The sequence below is a fragment of the Alosa alosa genome, chromosome 9 (assembly GCF_017589495.1).
Source record: "Alosa alosa isolate M-15738 ecotype Scorff River chromosome 9, AALO_Geno_1.1, whole genome shotgun sequence".
NCBI classification, from domain to species: domain Eukaryota; kingdom Metazoa; phylum Chordata; class Actinopteri; order Clupeiformes; family Clupeidae; genus Alosa; species Alosa alosa.
Window position 1 is genome coordinate 1,643,992 of NC_063197.1, and position 16,627 is coordinate 1,660,618.

Here is a 16,627-nt window from a genome sequence, read left to right on the forward strand (position 1 = left end):
GAGAGATGCTGAATTTAACATCAACTGCGATGTTTGCCTATCTCGCGGTTGCATCCATTACAAACAAACATGCAATGTGAACGTCTGGGATTGGGGAGAGCACTAAATGCTCTACTGAATAAGCATGAAGTCAAACCTTTAAATGAAAAACACTCAAATAATCAAAAAAATAAACCGCTAATGAAGCTAATAAACAGGACGTAACAGGAAGGCATTTGGCTGAGCAACGGAGGTTAATATGCTCTATATTTTGTCCAAATGATATCTGTCTATCATCGTTGCACTCGGAGAAAACCGAATGTTTCATTCGGTCCTATGCTTTCTTCTACGGGCTGCAAACGGATTCACTGCAGCAGTTAACCAAATATTTCTTTATTAGGGCAGGCATATTTCTGGCTATTAAATTATTTCTAAACCAGTCTGCTAAAGTCTGTAGTGAAGTCTGTGTAGGGTTTTCCAGGCTCCATTTCTTTTTACAAGACACCCTGCTCACAAGAGCCATCTGCCGGTTGTTTGGGTTGTTGCAGCGTCGTTGCAGCGTTACTGGAGAAATACAAATTAAATTCGCGTGATACCACGCGCGGACCTCAAGGGAAGCTGAACAATTTGAAGTAATGCCCACTCTATCTTAATTAAATGAATATGTTCATGCCATCTTAATCTGATGAGTAACCTTTCAGAAATACAAAGGGGCAAAGAAGAGATAAATATTCACATATCCTCTCCAGCATATGTGACACTTTCAAGCTGTTAATTCATGCTCTTTATTTTATGTAGGACAGTTTATTTATCCAACATTTTAGTCTAAAATTTCATAGATACTTTTTCTTCAAAGGCTTCAGTGCTTGGCCCCACTGTATTATTATCTATCTGAAAAGTAAAGGACAAACAGTGTCATGATTTGTGTACTTCTGGGATATAAAATTCCTTTTTCTATTTGGATTGCCAAATATAATGATATTTTGAAGGTTAATTCAAAATTGCATACCAAAGCTATTTACCCCATTTTCACTTTTTACATAATGCAACATTATTACATAATACATTGTTACAGGCTACACAACAAGCAATTTTTTTTATTATTATTTCTATGCGGCCTAAATACATTGTGATTTATTAACTGAGGTTTAAGCTTACCAGCAGCAACTGCAAAAGGTTGGAGGCAGCCTCCTGCTCATCTGATGATCTGAATTCCAACAGCTGAATATCTTGACATAGCCTCTCTCTACTCATTGGCTGCTTCGAGTACTTCTACAGAATATTATACACATACAATACAACATGTCAATATAACATTTAAATAATAACATTTGCCATCTATTACAGGGGTGACACTTTGGACATCTTGAATTTTTATCAACCTTTTTGACTGTGCACATTGCCAATCCACAAAACATTTACATTTCATTTACCCAGCCTGAGCACTCTTCACCCCTCTAATGTAATATGTGGGACCCACAACTTTCTTATATGATTTAATCACAAACACGGTTGAAATTAAGGACATTACAATCAATCAAAATTCTAGCAATCAAGAGGGAACTGTGGCGTAAGCAGCTGCAGCGACCATATCACACATTCGGGTCCAAGTGCCCCAAGACCCAGGTTCCAGCCAGATCCACAATCATTTTCTGATCCCACCCCATCTCACTCCCCCACTCACTTCCTGTCAGAGGCAATTAAGCAAGAAATTATACTTCACCTACACACCAATTTCTGTAATAAGTAATGCAATCCATTGGATTACAAAAATAATGTAACGTAATCTGAATACTTTTGGATTACTTCAAAATAATAAAAAATTAAATACATTAAATAAAAATGACACTGACACAAAATTGTTCCACGAATATTCCAACCCAATATTCCAAGCAACCTATGTTTTTTACCTTACAATAATGGCATCAGACACACAACAATAATGGCGTAGGACATAAAAGTAGGGCTGTCAAAATAACGTGTTAATTTCGGTTAATTAATTACAGAAATAATAACGCGTTAAAAAATGTAACGCCGATTAATTGCATTTCATAGTGACATCTGACCCAGTGCAGTCTGGCTATCGTGACTGAAGGAGGCAGGCGAGAAAGCACTGCTTTGAATGAAACATTTAGCCTAGGCCAGGGGTCGGCAACCTTTTTTGCCTGGAGAGCCACTTTTACCAAATGTATTATTTTTTTGATCTCTGAAGAGCCACATAAAGACGGTTACAAGAAAAAGTTTGGATATTTAACGTACAGTTACTTTCATTCAACAGAGGATTTTTAAATAGCCTACATTTTCTACTAGTTTTAATGTGCAAGTAACTTGAAATGTAAAGTGGAATGACAGAAGTATAGGCCTTAGGCTTCCCATGTAGGCTAAACACCACCCCCTCTTTTTCCAGTGTCCCTTGGTATGCAAAGTAACATAGTTAACAACACAACACTCAATTTTCGTTGAGATGTCATTGGCGAAATGGAACATTAGGCTAGGCCTACCAGAGATTTGGTAATGGCCTTGGAGTCTGGATGGCTCATATTCAGTGAGGTGAAGTTTCATGCAAGAATTGAGGCTGTCAGCATTTAAGGGCAACTCCATGCAAAACTGTCATATCCATAACGCCAACTAAATACCATGGCATTGTGTTGGCGTTATGGATGTGACAGTTTTGCGCGGAATTGCCCTTAAACGTGAGCGGAGGTTTGTCTTTATATTTTTCATATGTGAGTAAGATTTCTCACATACAAGTGGAACCGAACAGGATTAACACAGCAAGCCTACTAACTCGTTGCAGTGTGCGATATATAACGGGCAGTTCATTTCACGTTTTCAGAATCAGTCTTCGGATGGCAACTTTTCCATTTAAGCCTTTTGTTTGCGCTCGTAAGCTGTTGTCGCTGACGTTTCCTTTTTGACATTTTCCTTATAGGGAAATGTCAAAAAGTCCTTTTAGGCAAGTCCCTCCACTCGGCGGCCATTTGACAACGGTTTTTGGGCACTCGTCGGGCATCCATTTCGGCAGAAATGCGCTGCGTCGCTAAGGCTTCACGACACCAATCTTGCTCCAGCGGCGCAGATCACAACACATGATTGGCACGATGTCTTCACAACACACCATATGATTGGCTCAATGTATTCACATGTCGACGCTTTGCCGAGGAAGGGTGGGATATGTGTAGACAACGGCCATATTGGCGTGACAAACTAGCCCCATGCATTTCTATGGAGTATTTTTTGAGTGCTGTGTCTCCACATTAGAAAGTCTCTGTCTAGCCTACAGCAAGCGCACACATCAACAAAGTGTTCTCGTTGACTGAAATGTAGGGAAATCGTGATTTTGTTTGATATTGACATGGCAACGAACCGCGAATGTAACAATATTGTGCAGCTACGGTTACGGTGTCAAGTGATTAATTAATTTCAAAAGCTGAGCCGCATCAGAGAGATCAAAGAGCCGCGGGTTGCCGACCCCTGGCCTAGGTCTACATTTTAAAAAGAATGCCCAGATCAATACTCTTGACAGGAGCATCAATCTACTATTTCTGCAGTAAGGAATTTCCACAGCCTACCATAGGAGTTCATCAAGTCTGAAGTAGCACCTCAATGCAAAACAATCCGGAGTTAGGCCTACGAGTTAGCACACTGATGATAATAATGCTAGCCGGCAGCCTTGTCAAAGTTAACTTTGCTAACGTTTTGCTGAGCCTACCCTATGACCGACTAACTAACTAACCGACAAACTCCACCTGTGCCACCTGTGGTTGTATCCTGTATCCTGAGTAACCTGTGGTAACACTATACAAAACATATTGATCTCAGTGGTGCATTTTGCCCATGTTCAGGGTGGAAAATAGAAAATAAATATTTGCACAAGACAAGTCAAATTGGTGTTTTTAAAAAGAAGGGATCATGGAGAAAAAAGAAAAAAATATTTTAAAAATCTTTGTATATTCCCACAAGGTGTTTGGGTGCTCTGAAAATGAAATCAGACTTGTGAGGTCTCCTTATCAGACCCTGAAGGGATTTCTTTTCTGTTCATTGCTTTTCGTGAGAGTGTTTCTACTTATCTCAGTAAGAGAAATAAATCAAGAGCCTATGTTGAGTACAAATATGTCTTCTGAAGACCTAAACAGAGCCCAGCCAAAAACTCCAATAAATTTTTTTAATTTTTGAGGGACAACTATGACCATGCAGGATCATCCAGACCAAATGTGACAATTTTGCTACATACTATTCCGCTTGATGTACCAGCATGCAAAATTTGAGCCTCCTACATGGTTTAGTTCTTGTGTTTTGGGCTTGTGAACTTTGACAAAAAAAAAGTTGAACAAAATCGACACCCCCCTCCCCCTGTAAAACTGGCTGTATCTTGGAAAGTATTGATCTTACATAAAGTAATTACATAAAGTAATTACAGTGCATGAAAAAACTGATTGCACCTGTATCAACTGCTTTCTGTTGAACTAGGCCAACTCTCTCTGTGTCTCTCCATTCTACAAGGATATAAGGCACATTCCATCCAACTTTCTATCCATTCATCCTCTTCAAACCATTCACTCATCCACCCATTAAACTATCCATTAAACAATCTGCCTATCAACATCCATTCAACTTTCTGTCTATCAACATCCATTACACTATCTACATTCAACTTTTAAACTATATACTCTGTCTCAGGCTTTAAGCATACAATCTGGCTCTCTTTAAGACTACTATTTCCTCTGCCTACAACTGTTTCAAAAAAATGTCCCTCACTACAATAATTCACTATTAAATAATTTAACTATTTAAACTACTCAACTATTTAACTGTTCAGCCATTTCAACTGTCAGTTGTTATCAACTATGACTCCTGCCAACTGTTTCCAAATAAAAGTTTGTTTGGCATTTTATGTTAATATACAGTATGTTTATATTTTCATGCACTGGTAATTTCCTCGAAATTACATTTTCTAGTTTTACAGTGTGTCTCCTGGGTGACATAGGTACACCTGGTACTTTTTTCAGAATTTTTTGAGACCTAAGTGCGTGGGCCCTGGTTGAATTGACGTGGAATAACCCTATAGGGACCACCTACGTAGCCTAATTTAGTGGGGACTTTTATTTTTAATGCAGCGGTACAACCAGAGAATGTGTAATGGCCAGCGGCAGCATGTAGGCCTAATGCCACCCCCCCCCACCCCAACTACATTTTACAACTACAAACTTGCCTAGCTGCCTACATATACATACACATGAGTTGAGACCCCAAACATTCCAACATTTAAAGCACACGGAAACACAATGAATCGCCTGTGCTTTCTGCCCGCAGCCACTGATCAGGGAATGACGACGAGGGTTGGGAGGGGCTTGGCTTCTCCGGCAATCTAGAGGCACATACAGAAACAGAACCTTTCCGATTTTTAATTTTTTTAATTTTCTATCAAGCTCAACACATATGCAAAATGAGAAAAAACAACTCCAAAATCTTACTTGCTTATTTACCTGGCGAACAAAAAACACAATCTTAGGAAATTTAATTAAATTTTCCAATTTCCCATTTTTAAGTTTTGTAATAGTAATAGTAAGTTTTGTAATGTAATATTTCTTAATAACAGAAACAGACCATTGCTAAGTATAACAGACCGCTGTCAAGAAAAATGGGCTTTGTGCTTCTTATTCATGTCTTTCATATCATTCCCCAACCTTCTTGCAATGTAACTTCATTCAAAAGTTAGGATGATATATAGAACACTGGTCATTATCAGGAAAATAAGTCCCTTCAGGACGAAGCAAGACCTGTTCGCCCTGTCGGGACTTATTTTCCCGATTATGACTGCGTTCAATACATTATCCCTTACATAAGATTATAACACTTGGTTAGATATCAGTTTTTGCAGTGTATCTTCTCCATTCCGTTAACCTGACTCCGCCAGATGGATTGCTTCGTATTTGCTCCGCATATCCATCTGGGAACTTTCCGTTGGAGAACGTTTGGGAAGGGGCGAAAATATTGGTTAGCTGATTGGATAAACCATCTGTCTATCACCACCTATGTTGGTGATAGACGGGCCAAATCAACCAAGCAGATCAACGAAGCGTTCTTTTAATGCCATCTTTTAACATACAAGTTAGGTAAGTAGCTAATGTTAAAATTGTTAAACTTACAATTTGTATGTGACATGAACCTCATCAACGACAATCCCCAAAGCATATTCCTTCTCGTTAAGTAACTAAGATTCAGGGCTACCAAACACTAACTGGAATTGGCCGTGGAGTTTGTCGTTCATTTGCATTATTAATATAACATTGTGTTTTGGTGTTTTTGGCGAAGACATGTGGTGTTCTGTGGTGCTTTCTGCTCCATAGTTGTGTGTGCATGTTTTCGTGACATTGCATAGAAATCCATGTTGTGAAAGAGCTATATTAAGAGCTAAATTATTAGCCTATTAATTTATATGGACAACGTAGCTAAGGCGGAAGGTGTGTGTTGCTTTTAATGATCGAACGTTCTATCAAACTTATTTTTTATTGATTACATGTCTATCGTGATATATATCGCTATCGTTCTATCGCCCAGACCTACAGGTACCATTCCTGTAGTTTCCCAGCAAACTCATCACAACAGACAGGATACTCCAGGAGATGTATTCATTTTTTAAAGTAGTGATGTAAAAAGAGGAAAAACGTACATTGGACTAGCAAAGACCATAACATACCATTGCATATTCCGGAAGTCTGTCCTCCAGTGACCGGGGTACTAGTCGGGTGTGCTCTTGCATACTCTCAGATGGGATATGGATGAGTTGCCGGACTAGCAGCACCTCTGGACAACTAAGAACGGGATGGGATGCTGGGGATACAGTAGGGTACTCGCTACTGCTCAAACTTGTTCCAAATGATGGACCAATGGACTTTTTCTACAATGAAGCAATACATTGTTTGTCATATCATTCTTTTTTGTTTTTGTACAAATAACATACATGTACATACATACAACATATATGTAGAATTCTTTGTTGTTTTATTGTTTTTGTTTTGAGAATTGTATACACAGTATTCACCATCCCTGGAAGTCAACACCATTTTATGGATACTTAGCTTTGAACATTTATGCTCTAATATATAATAATATTCATAATATTATATATTATTTATTTGTTAATTATAATTACAATATATTTGTTCATCAACTTGAACTCTTTATTCTTGAGTTATAAAGGTGGAAATTATAGCAGCAAATAAGCACAATTCAAGTGTGACAACAGGGGGATAAGCAGGCTAATGGATTTCACGGTTTTCGAGTATCAGAAGATAATGCACTTTGAGGTGTAACGACCACTTTGCTTCAACGTCATGGCCACATTATCACCTTGAACGTGCATTACCTTTCTGATACCCGAACACTGTTGTCCATTATCCCTTACATATGTACATCTCAAACAATTTAATATATCTATGACATCTTTCATGTATTCTAGAATAAAGTAAAATATTTCAAGCCATTTTTTGATTTAATCATGATGATTATGGCTTATCAAATCAAAAATCAGTATCACAAGATATTAGAATAAAGAGGTTATAATACAGAAATGTGGACTAACTAACTAATCTGAAATAGTTAATATTTGCACTTAATACTTGGTCGGGCTCTTTTTGCACAAATTACTGCATCAATGTGGTGTGATAGCAATCAGCCTGTGGCACTACTGGGGTGTTATGCCCATGTAGGTTGTCTTTATTACATTACATTTACATTACATTACATTTGGCTGACGCTTTTTAGCCAAAGCGACTAACAACATAGTAAACAGTTTAAGTTTTAGAGCAGTTCTCAACAATTTTAGGACAATTTAAAAACATTAGAGTACAGTAAGAATAAGTGCATCAGTGAGTGCTGTTTTTAACAGTTAGTTGTCAGTTTGAGACGGCTGGTGAGTGCTAGGATCAGTAAGACTTGTTGTAAGTGTTGCTATGAGAGGAGATGTTCTCTAAAGTGAAACAGACAGGGAGTCAAATTTGATGTTGATGTCGTGGTGTATGGTAGGTTTAGCTGGGAGGACCAGCAGTTCAGTCTTTGAGAGGTTCAGCTGGAGGTGGTGTGCCTTCATCCATGTAGCTATGTCTGAGAGGCAATACGAGATCCGTGCTGAAACCAAGGGGTCATCAGGTGGAAAGGACAGATAGAGCTGTGTGTCGTCTGCATAGCAGTGGTATGAGAAGCCATGCGAACGGATAATCTGTCCCAAGGAGGTGGTGTAGATAGCAAAGAGAAGGGGCCCAGCACTGAGCCCTGGGGACCCCTGTGGTGAGATGGTGAGGTGCAGATAGCTGACCAAGCCATGATAATGCTAAACGAAAGGCCCTGTGAGGTAGGATTCAAACCAGGAGAGAGCAGAACCGAGATTCCCGTGTTAGCGAGTATAGAGAGAAGGATGCGGTGATTAACCGTGTCAAAAGGCAGCCGATAAGTCAAGCAGAATGAGTACTGATGACCGAGCCGTCAGCCCTGGCTTCTTTTAAGGCTTCTGTTACAGACAACAGAGCCAAGCTTCGTAGAGTGGCCGCTTTTTGAACCCAGACTGATTTGGATCCAGAAGGTTGTTCTGTGAAAGGAAGTCAGAGACCTGTTTGGAGACTGCTCGTTCAATGCCTTTGGATAGGAAAGGCAGGAGTGAGACAGGGCGGTAGTTCTCGACTTGAGCAGGGTTGAGAGAAGCTTTGTGAACTTGAGCATGTGGTAGGACGGCTGCATGTCAGGAGTCTAGATATTTCACTCTCGGAGAGAGCCGTGAATGCTGAAAAAGATGTTCCAGCAGTCCCTAGAGGTTGTAGGAGTGCGGTAGCTGAGTCAGATGTGTTGGGAGTGGGCATGTAGAGAATTGACTGCTGATTGCCGCCACTTTGTTTGTAAAAAATGAGGCGAGGGTATCTGCAGTAAGGCTGGATGGAGGAGGAGGCAGCTGAGGGTTGAGTAGCGATTTGAAGGTTGAGAAAAGTTTTCCAGTGTCTGTAGCGCTGTTGATTTTGTCATTGTAGAAAGCCGTCTTAGCAGCAGTGATGCTGGCTGAGAAGGAGGTCAGGAGTGTCTGGTAGTTTTTGAGGTCATCAGTTAGTTTGAATTTGTGCCATTTCCTCTCCGCGGCTCTGAGTTTGGTGCGCTGCGATCGGAGGGTATCATTTAGCCATGGATGAGAGTGTTTGGATCGAGCTGGCTTTGTGGTAAGAGGGCACAGCTCGTCTAGACACGAGGTCAGTGTGCAGCAGAGTGAGTCTGTGGCCTCATTAACCTCCAGAGAGGAGAAGGTGTTGAGTGGAGGTAGACCGGAGGCAACCACAGAGGAGAAGTGCGTTGGAGACAGGTTCCGGATGTTGCGGCGGAACGTGACCATCGGCTGAGGAGCCGGAGGCTGTTCTGTCAGGCTGACGTTGAACTGGATGAAGAAGTGGTCAGAAAGATGGAGAGGCGTCACCATGAGGGTGTCTGTGCTGCAGTTCCGAGTGAAGATCAAGTCAAGCTCTTTGCCAGCTTTGTGAGTCGGTGGGCTTTGAACCAGTTTGAGGTCAAAGGAGTGGATCAGGGCCAAAAAGTCCGCTGAGCCTGGAGCATCTAAGTGGATGTTCATATCACCGAGAACAAGAAGCGGACAGTCATGCTCAGGGATGGAGGACAGCAGAGTGTCAAGTTCGTCCATAAAGTCACCTAGTTGGCCTGGAGGGCGGTAGATGACTTTCCATTTGTTGGAGATCAGCAGGCCCGTCCCGCCTCCTCATCCAGATAGGCGAGGGGTGTGGGATAGTGTAAGGTTAGTGGAGAGTGCAGCCGGGGTGGCAGTGTTCTCTGGTTTGTCAATCCTGCGGATTGACAGTTCCACAAGCCCATGGAGAAGGAGGTTTCTGTAGGTAAGGACCGTTTAAGTTGCTGGAGGTGAAGGCGATTTCTGCCCCTTTGGCATGATGCCGCTTTCTCGCGATGGCGGTGATTACAGATATGGTGGAATGGCACATTTTGCCTTTGTCGGCGCCTGTGCTCGGTGAACTTGCACAGGTAAACTTGCTCGTCTTGACCGCGTACGTCTTAAACGAGGACTGCTGAAACGAGGGCTGATGCTTATGCTGACGCTTCAGCAACAGCCTCTATTTTTATTCTGACAGGAATTGCATGCAGCTGTCCTCGTGTCTCACTAATGCTGAATCAGCGTAGATCGCCCTCTGACGTTCGCACAGCTTAGATTGTTCAAAAGGGTGTTAATTACTGTCAACTGAAAGTCCGCTCGCTCACACCGACCGAAACTCGCAGTTTCAAGTAGCCTCCTCCCTCAGCTGTTCCCAAACGCCCAGAGTCCAATTCTAAACAATTGGAGAGGATTGGCCAGTAGTAGCCTATGTGTTCTTGCTTTCTCTTTTCCAACTCACTGCAGTTGTTGTCTGATTACCTGAGAGGTGGTCCGATCTTATAAGGAGCTAGTCATGTCTGATCCCGCCCTCTGACGTTCGCACAGCTTAGATTGTTCAAAAGGGTGTTAATTACTGTCAACTGAAAGTCCGCCACTCACACCGACCCGAAACTTCGCGGTTTCAAGTAGCCTCCTCCCTCAGCTGTTCCCAAACGCCCAGAGTCCAATTCTAAACAATTGGAGAGGATTGGCCAGTAGTAGCCTATGTGGGTCTGGGTATTGGTGGGTATTGTTGGGTCTGGTGTCTTTCATTTTCCTCTTGACAATACCCCATAGATTCTCTGGTCAGGCGAGTTATCTGGCCAATCAAGCACAGTAATACCATGGCCAGCAAACCAGTTACTAGCAGTTTTGGCACTGTGGGCAGGTGCAGAATCCGGCTAAAAGAAAATCTGCATCTCCATAAAGCTTGTCAGCAGATGGAAGCATGAAGTGCTCTAAAATCTCCTGGTAGACAGCGACATTGACTCTGGACTTCATAAAACACAGTGGACCAACACCAGCAGATGGCATTAGATTAGAAAGATTAGATTCAACTTTATTGTCATTGTGCAGAGTACAAGTACAAAGACAACAAAATGCAGTTTGCGTCTAACCAGAAGTGCAAAAAAGAAAGAAAAGTGCAATGTGATATACAAAGTATAGGCAACTGGTGCATAGACAGGACAATAAATATAGAGCAGTGTAGATATGGGTGTAGATATAAGGTATGGGTGTCACGATTCTCCAAATCCTCGATTCGATGTAATCTTCGATTTTAAAGTCACGTTTTGATTCGATTTTCGATCTTTTTTTTATATTACTATTAATGCATTCCTTATATGTCATCTGTTTCGTTGGAAGGGCAAGGGGTAGCAACAGGGTAACACAGAGACAGGCCCGATGGCAGGGCTGTTATGAGAGTATTAAAATATGGGATATTCTACGGGAAAACATTAAAACGGCAAGACAGCGGGGAAAGTTAAAATACGTGATAAACACGGAAAAAGTTGGCATGCATTGTTTTCGGTCCCGTGCACAGGGATTATTTGTCATACTATTAATCACATATGATTATTTGTGAAATTGTGCAAACAGGCGCAACACATTTGAAAAGGAAGGACTGGTAGCATGCAAGCTCACGGGAAAGATTGATTTAAGAACGTTATCACAACAATTGGCAGGGGAGGGTCATGTCTTTTTTAACAATTCTGTCGGAGGGTCATTGAACAATTTCTAGCAGGCAAGAGAGGGTCATGCAACTTCCAACTGAAGCACTCAAAATTCCTCCGGTGGCCCCTTCAATAAATAACGATCAGTCCCTAGATTGCTGCTGGGCTATATGTCTTGGTTCTGTTAACAACTCATTGTCAAACGCATAGCCTATCTCGCGGTTGCATCCATTACAAACAAACATGCAATGTGAACGTCTGGGATTGGGGAGAGCACTAAATGCTCTACTGAATAAGCACAAAGTCAAACCTTTAAATGAAAAACACTCTTTAATAATCCAAAAAAATAAACCGCTAATGAAGTAAACTTGTGACCATCAAAAATCGTTTATCGCTTTTGTAACTCCGTTGATACCAGGACGTAACAGGAAGGCATTTGGCTGAGCAACAGAGGTTAATATGCTCCATGTTTTGTCCAAATGATGACTGTCTATCATCGTTGCACTTTCGGAGAAAACCGGAATGTTTCATTCGGTCCCGTTTCAATCGTCCGGTTGTACCTACTCAAAACGCAGATAGAACCTTATTATTCTAATGTAGCGAAATAGCATCCAGCATTATTCATGCCCAATTAATTCCCCCTGTTTAAGTGTTCGCCTTTGTAGTTTGGTTTCGTGATGATAAACGGCTTATGGCCAAATATGTGAAAACGTTAAAATACAGTAGGCGATAAACCGGAAAAAGTTGACAGTGATTTTTTCATAATCACTTTGGAGGGTCATAGAAAAATGTATTGCTGGCGAGGGAGGGTCCGCTCTTTTGGACTAATGCTCCCAAAACTCCTCCGGTAGCCCCTTAAATAAATAACGAACAGTCCCTAATGAAGTAAACTTGTGACCATCAAAAATCGTTTATCGCCTGTAACTCCGTGGTAACAGGACGTAACAGGAAGGCATTTGGCTGAGCAACGGAGGTTAATACTCTATATTTTGTCCAAATGATGTCTGTCTATCATCGTTGCACTCGGAGAAAACCAGAATGTTTGATTTGTCCTGCGTCTCTATGGCTGCAAACGGGATTCACTCGCAGTTAACCAAATATTTCCTTATTAGGGCAGGGCAGGCATATTTCTGGCTATTACATTATTTCTAAACCAGTCTGCTAAAGTCTGTAGTGAAGTCTGTGTTTCCAGGCTCCATTTCTTTTTACGAAACACCCTACTCACTTGAGCCATCTACCGGTTGTTTGGGTTGTTGCAGCGTCTCACTGGAAAAATACAAATTAAAGTCGCGTGATCCCACGCGCGGACCGCGAGTGAAGCTGGCCAAGTCGAAGCACTGCCCACTGTATATGCGTTCTTACATTACCATAACAGAGGTCGATTGTTTTATCGCCTCTGGTAGTGCATTTAACATATTGTTGGTAGGTGGGAAGTATTTTATTCAGTCTACAGGCATTAAAGTCCCCAAGGATAAGAACAGGTGAGTCAGGGGATGCGCATTCAATTTTGTGAACACACGCAGCTATGGTCTCAGATGCGCGTGTGACATTGCCTGAGGGCGGGATGTAAACAAGCAGTAGGGATAACTGACTAAACTCGCCGGGTAAATATTTTGGTCTAAATGACACGGCAAGCAGCTCCAAGTCAGGTGTGCAGCAAGAGTCCTTCACGACAGCAGTTCTGCTCCATTCCTGGTTCACATAGACACACAGCCCGCCACCGTGACTTTTCAGGCTACTCACAGTGTTCCGGTCCAGTCTGAGCGGAGTTCCGAATCCGTCCATAGAGAGCTCTGAGTCCGCGATGTTATTATCCAACCAGGTTTCGGTGAGGCAGATCAGGTTCGCCTGACTCTACGCTATTGGCAAGTTATGTTCGCATGTAGTTCATCTAACTTATTCCGTAATGAGCGAACATTGGCAAGTACGATGGAGGGGAGCGGTGGACATTTCGGTGTGCCGGTGAGTCTTTTCAGCCTCTGCCGAACTCCTCCTCTCCTTCCCCGCTTCCTTCTCGAAGTATCTCGCCGGCAATCGTGGTTGGGGCTATATCGTCTCAGCTCTCCCCAGTTTTCCAGATTCGGGGCTGAATAATCCATATTCCGTAGTAGCAGATCATCTCGGGAGTACTGCAGAATTCCAATTCCGAGTCCTCCACAAGCCGCGTGTGATCTGGCTATCCAAAGTAGCAGCAGTAACAGTAGTAGACACTTCCTCATCTTGAATTTTGTAAAGTTTTGTAAAGTTCAGGCATGCTGGAAATTCTTTGATCAAACCAGTAATCCAAGTAGGCATACGATGTACCATTCAATCACTTCAGCCAACTAGACAAGGGAGAAATTTAAACAAACAAACAAAACGCACGACAGGACGCACGAGAGACGCTCTCCACTTGTCGCCATTACAGCGCCAACTAAACTAGAGTAGATAATAACAATAATAACAATAGGCCTACTCTGTGTTTCCAGGATATCATGTTCAAGTTGTAAAAATATTTTTTAGTGAATAGTGAAATAGTTCACAAATATAATCAGCCACAAAACTTCTGTTAGACTTTTTTTGAGGACGGTCCCTGAAAGGAGCTGTAACAAATATCGGAGGCTGCTGAAAAGGCAAGCCAAAGGCTATGGCACTCACATGCTATTTGGGGTCATGTTGTAACCGGAATTGACTCTGAGACGCTGCTGCTGTGTTTCTGGAGTGGTAGTTGTTGGTGCCTACATCAAGGGCTTGCGTGTCGGCTGTGTATGTTGTTGATCAGATCATAAGTGTCCACAGTAATGAAGAGGAATATGCTGGACTGGGTGGCGGTCATATTTTGTACCGCTCTGCGGTACATCTAGTTTGGATTGTGTTGCCCGAGTTGCGCGTGTTCATTGAGCAGGATTGGGAGGGAGAGTGAGGGAGCGCGAGAGAGAGCAGGGCAAGGAGAGGGGGTTTACTTCTATACTGTTTGGTAAAGTTGAACACATAGTCTACAATGAAAGCAACGACAGGTATAATTTATTTATTTATTTTTGGACACCGTAGGCTACCGGTAAGTAAAGCGGGAGATGTCTGTTGCTTATGCGGCCGCGTAAGCTGCAAAGCACTGTGTGAAACACTAAAGGGTGTGTCGCGGTTCTGCCTTTTCATACCGCAACACAATATCGCGTATATAAGTGTTGTGATTTCGGTTTCGAATGGCATATCGTTACAGCCCTACCAAGTAAGATGCTCTAACCTTGTCTCTGGTTCATGAGTGGCTTGACACTAGGAATGTGATACTTGAAGACCATTTCCTGGACACGTCTGTTCGAAGTGGCTCTTGAAGTACTGACTCCAGCCTCAGTCCACTCCTTGTGAAGTTCCCCCAAATTCTTGAATCAGCTTTGCTTGACAATCCTCTCAAGGCTGTGGTCATCCTTGTTGCTTGTGCACCTTTACCTATGACACTTTTCCCTTCCAGTCAACTTCCCATAAATATGCTTTGATTCAGCCCTCTGTGAACTGCCTGCCCTTTCAACAATGACCTTCTGTGGCTTACCCTCCTTGTGGAGGGTGTCAATGAGTGTCTTCTGGACAACTGTCAAGTCAACAGTCTTGAATTTTTTCATGAGCTGTAAGCCGTAATCATCGAGAAAAAAAAAAAATGGCTTGAAATATTTAACTTTATATATAATTAATATTAATTAATTAAGATTCACTTTTTGAAATAAATTACGGGAATTAATGAACTTTTCCACAATATTCGATTTTTTTTAAATGCACCTGTATATCCTAACCTCATCAGAAGGGAAATGGTCCCAGTTTCGGCATTTCAGGTGTGTAGAGAAGATATCCTCTTTTTGCTTCTGATCAAGATCCCTATACATATGACTTGGCATCAGCAATGTGATCTCCTGGGCTCCTGAAAGAATAGAAAAAGTTTTACACCAAAATGTCTAATTAATATTATTTGATTGATTTTTGAAAGGTTCTACTTCCTTTTCCTTCTATTTCCTCCGACCCTGGGAGTTAGGTAGTACTGCCTCCTCAGCACAGGGCAGGGAGGAGTAATGCGTCCTACATACTCGACGTTCCCGACCGGTAGCGCGACAATGTGACGTCAAAATGACGTAGATCTCTCTGCCGCGCCAGGATTTTGGTCAGGTAGCGCACCACTTTATTTTTTTCAGATGAGCGCGTCAAACCAGAAACCGGAAGATGGACTAGTTCGAGGGCAAGCGAGAGTTGCAGTTTGGAGGACCGTTTTGTTACAGTCGTGAATTTTTAATAGTTTGCTGGATAAGTTAAAGTTACCAGCGAGAGTCGCAACACATGGAATTAAGAGGAAAGAATAGAAAAGATGTCCAACCAAAGGATAGCTAGCCAGCTAACTTAAATGTTTAAATTATTCAAATTTCCCTCGGGATCTATCTATATATCCATCTATCTATTTATCTATCTATCTGCACACACCTTGGAAACTAGATGGTAATGATGAAGGTAGTTGTGAATAGCAGCAACCAAAGTCTCAAGTACTACACAGAGGCTAGCTAGTGTTTTTTACTGCCATTGACGCCAATGCTTCCGACAGCTTCTTCTACTGTGTATCGTAGGTAGCGATAGCCTTTTCACAACAGCAACACGTCTGTTCAGGAGAATATTACAACTAGTGTTGCGACCACCATGCACCAGTATAAATGGTATAAATGGCGCTCCCGTGACGTCTCATTGTCGTGCTACAGGTCGGGAATGGCGAGTATGTAGAAGCCTTAACCCAGGCTATCCGCATCGCAGAGCGACGAGAATGCCATGTGACCAGCTGTGACAGAGCGCATCACGTCTGTGCTTACTGCGTTCCGCGTCTGTCACTTGGGCTGGCACATTCCCGCCAGTTAAGGAACAATGGGAGCTGAGTTTGTTTTATAAAAGGGACATTTTGTACAGATATTGACTGGGTGATTTAAAAGGCATGTTTCAAAAATGCATGTGAAAATGGCAATGTATTGTGGCCTTTGTATGTCTGGTGAAATAACGTTGGAATATTGAGGACGATTTTTCTTTATTTGTTATTTCGATATTGCAGCGCAGTGTT

At 42.0% G+C, this 16,627-nt stretch overlaps 1 protein-coding gene across 5 annotated transcripts in view; it reads right to left on the reverse strand.

The window, feature by feature from the left end:
* Positions 1 to 740: 740 nt before the first annotated feature.
* spag17 (sperm associated antigen 17) overlaps positions 741 to 16,627 on the reverse strand; it is a 268,746-nt gene continuing 252,859 nt past the window's right edge. For 4 of the 5 annotated variants that reach the window (XM_048252172.1, XM_048252171.1, XM_048252170.1 and 1 more), the window contains 4 exons: positions 15,333 to 15,457; positions 6,680 to 6,880; positions 1,138 to 1,251; positions 741 to 870 (listed from right to left, as the gene is read on the reverse strand). In XM_048252172.1, coding sequence (XP_048108129.1) covers positions 805 to 870; positions 1,138 to 1,251; positions 6,680 to 6,880; positions 15,333 to 15,457 — 506 coding nt within the window. In that variant the 3' untranslated portion in view covers positions 741 to 804. Of the gene's footprint in view, positions 871 to 1,137; positions 1,252 to 6,679; positions 6,881 to 14,791; positions 15,168 to 15,332; positions 15,458 to 16,627 lie in introns of those variants that run through there. The other variant, XM_048252173.1, reaches the window with a different exon arrangement.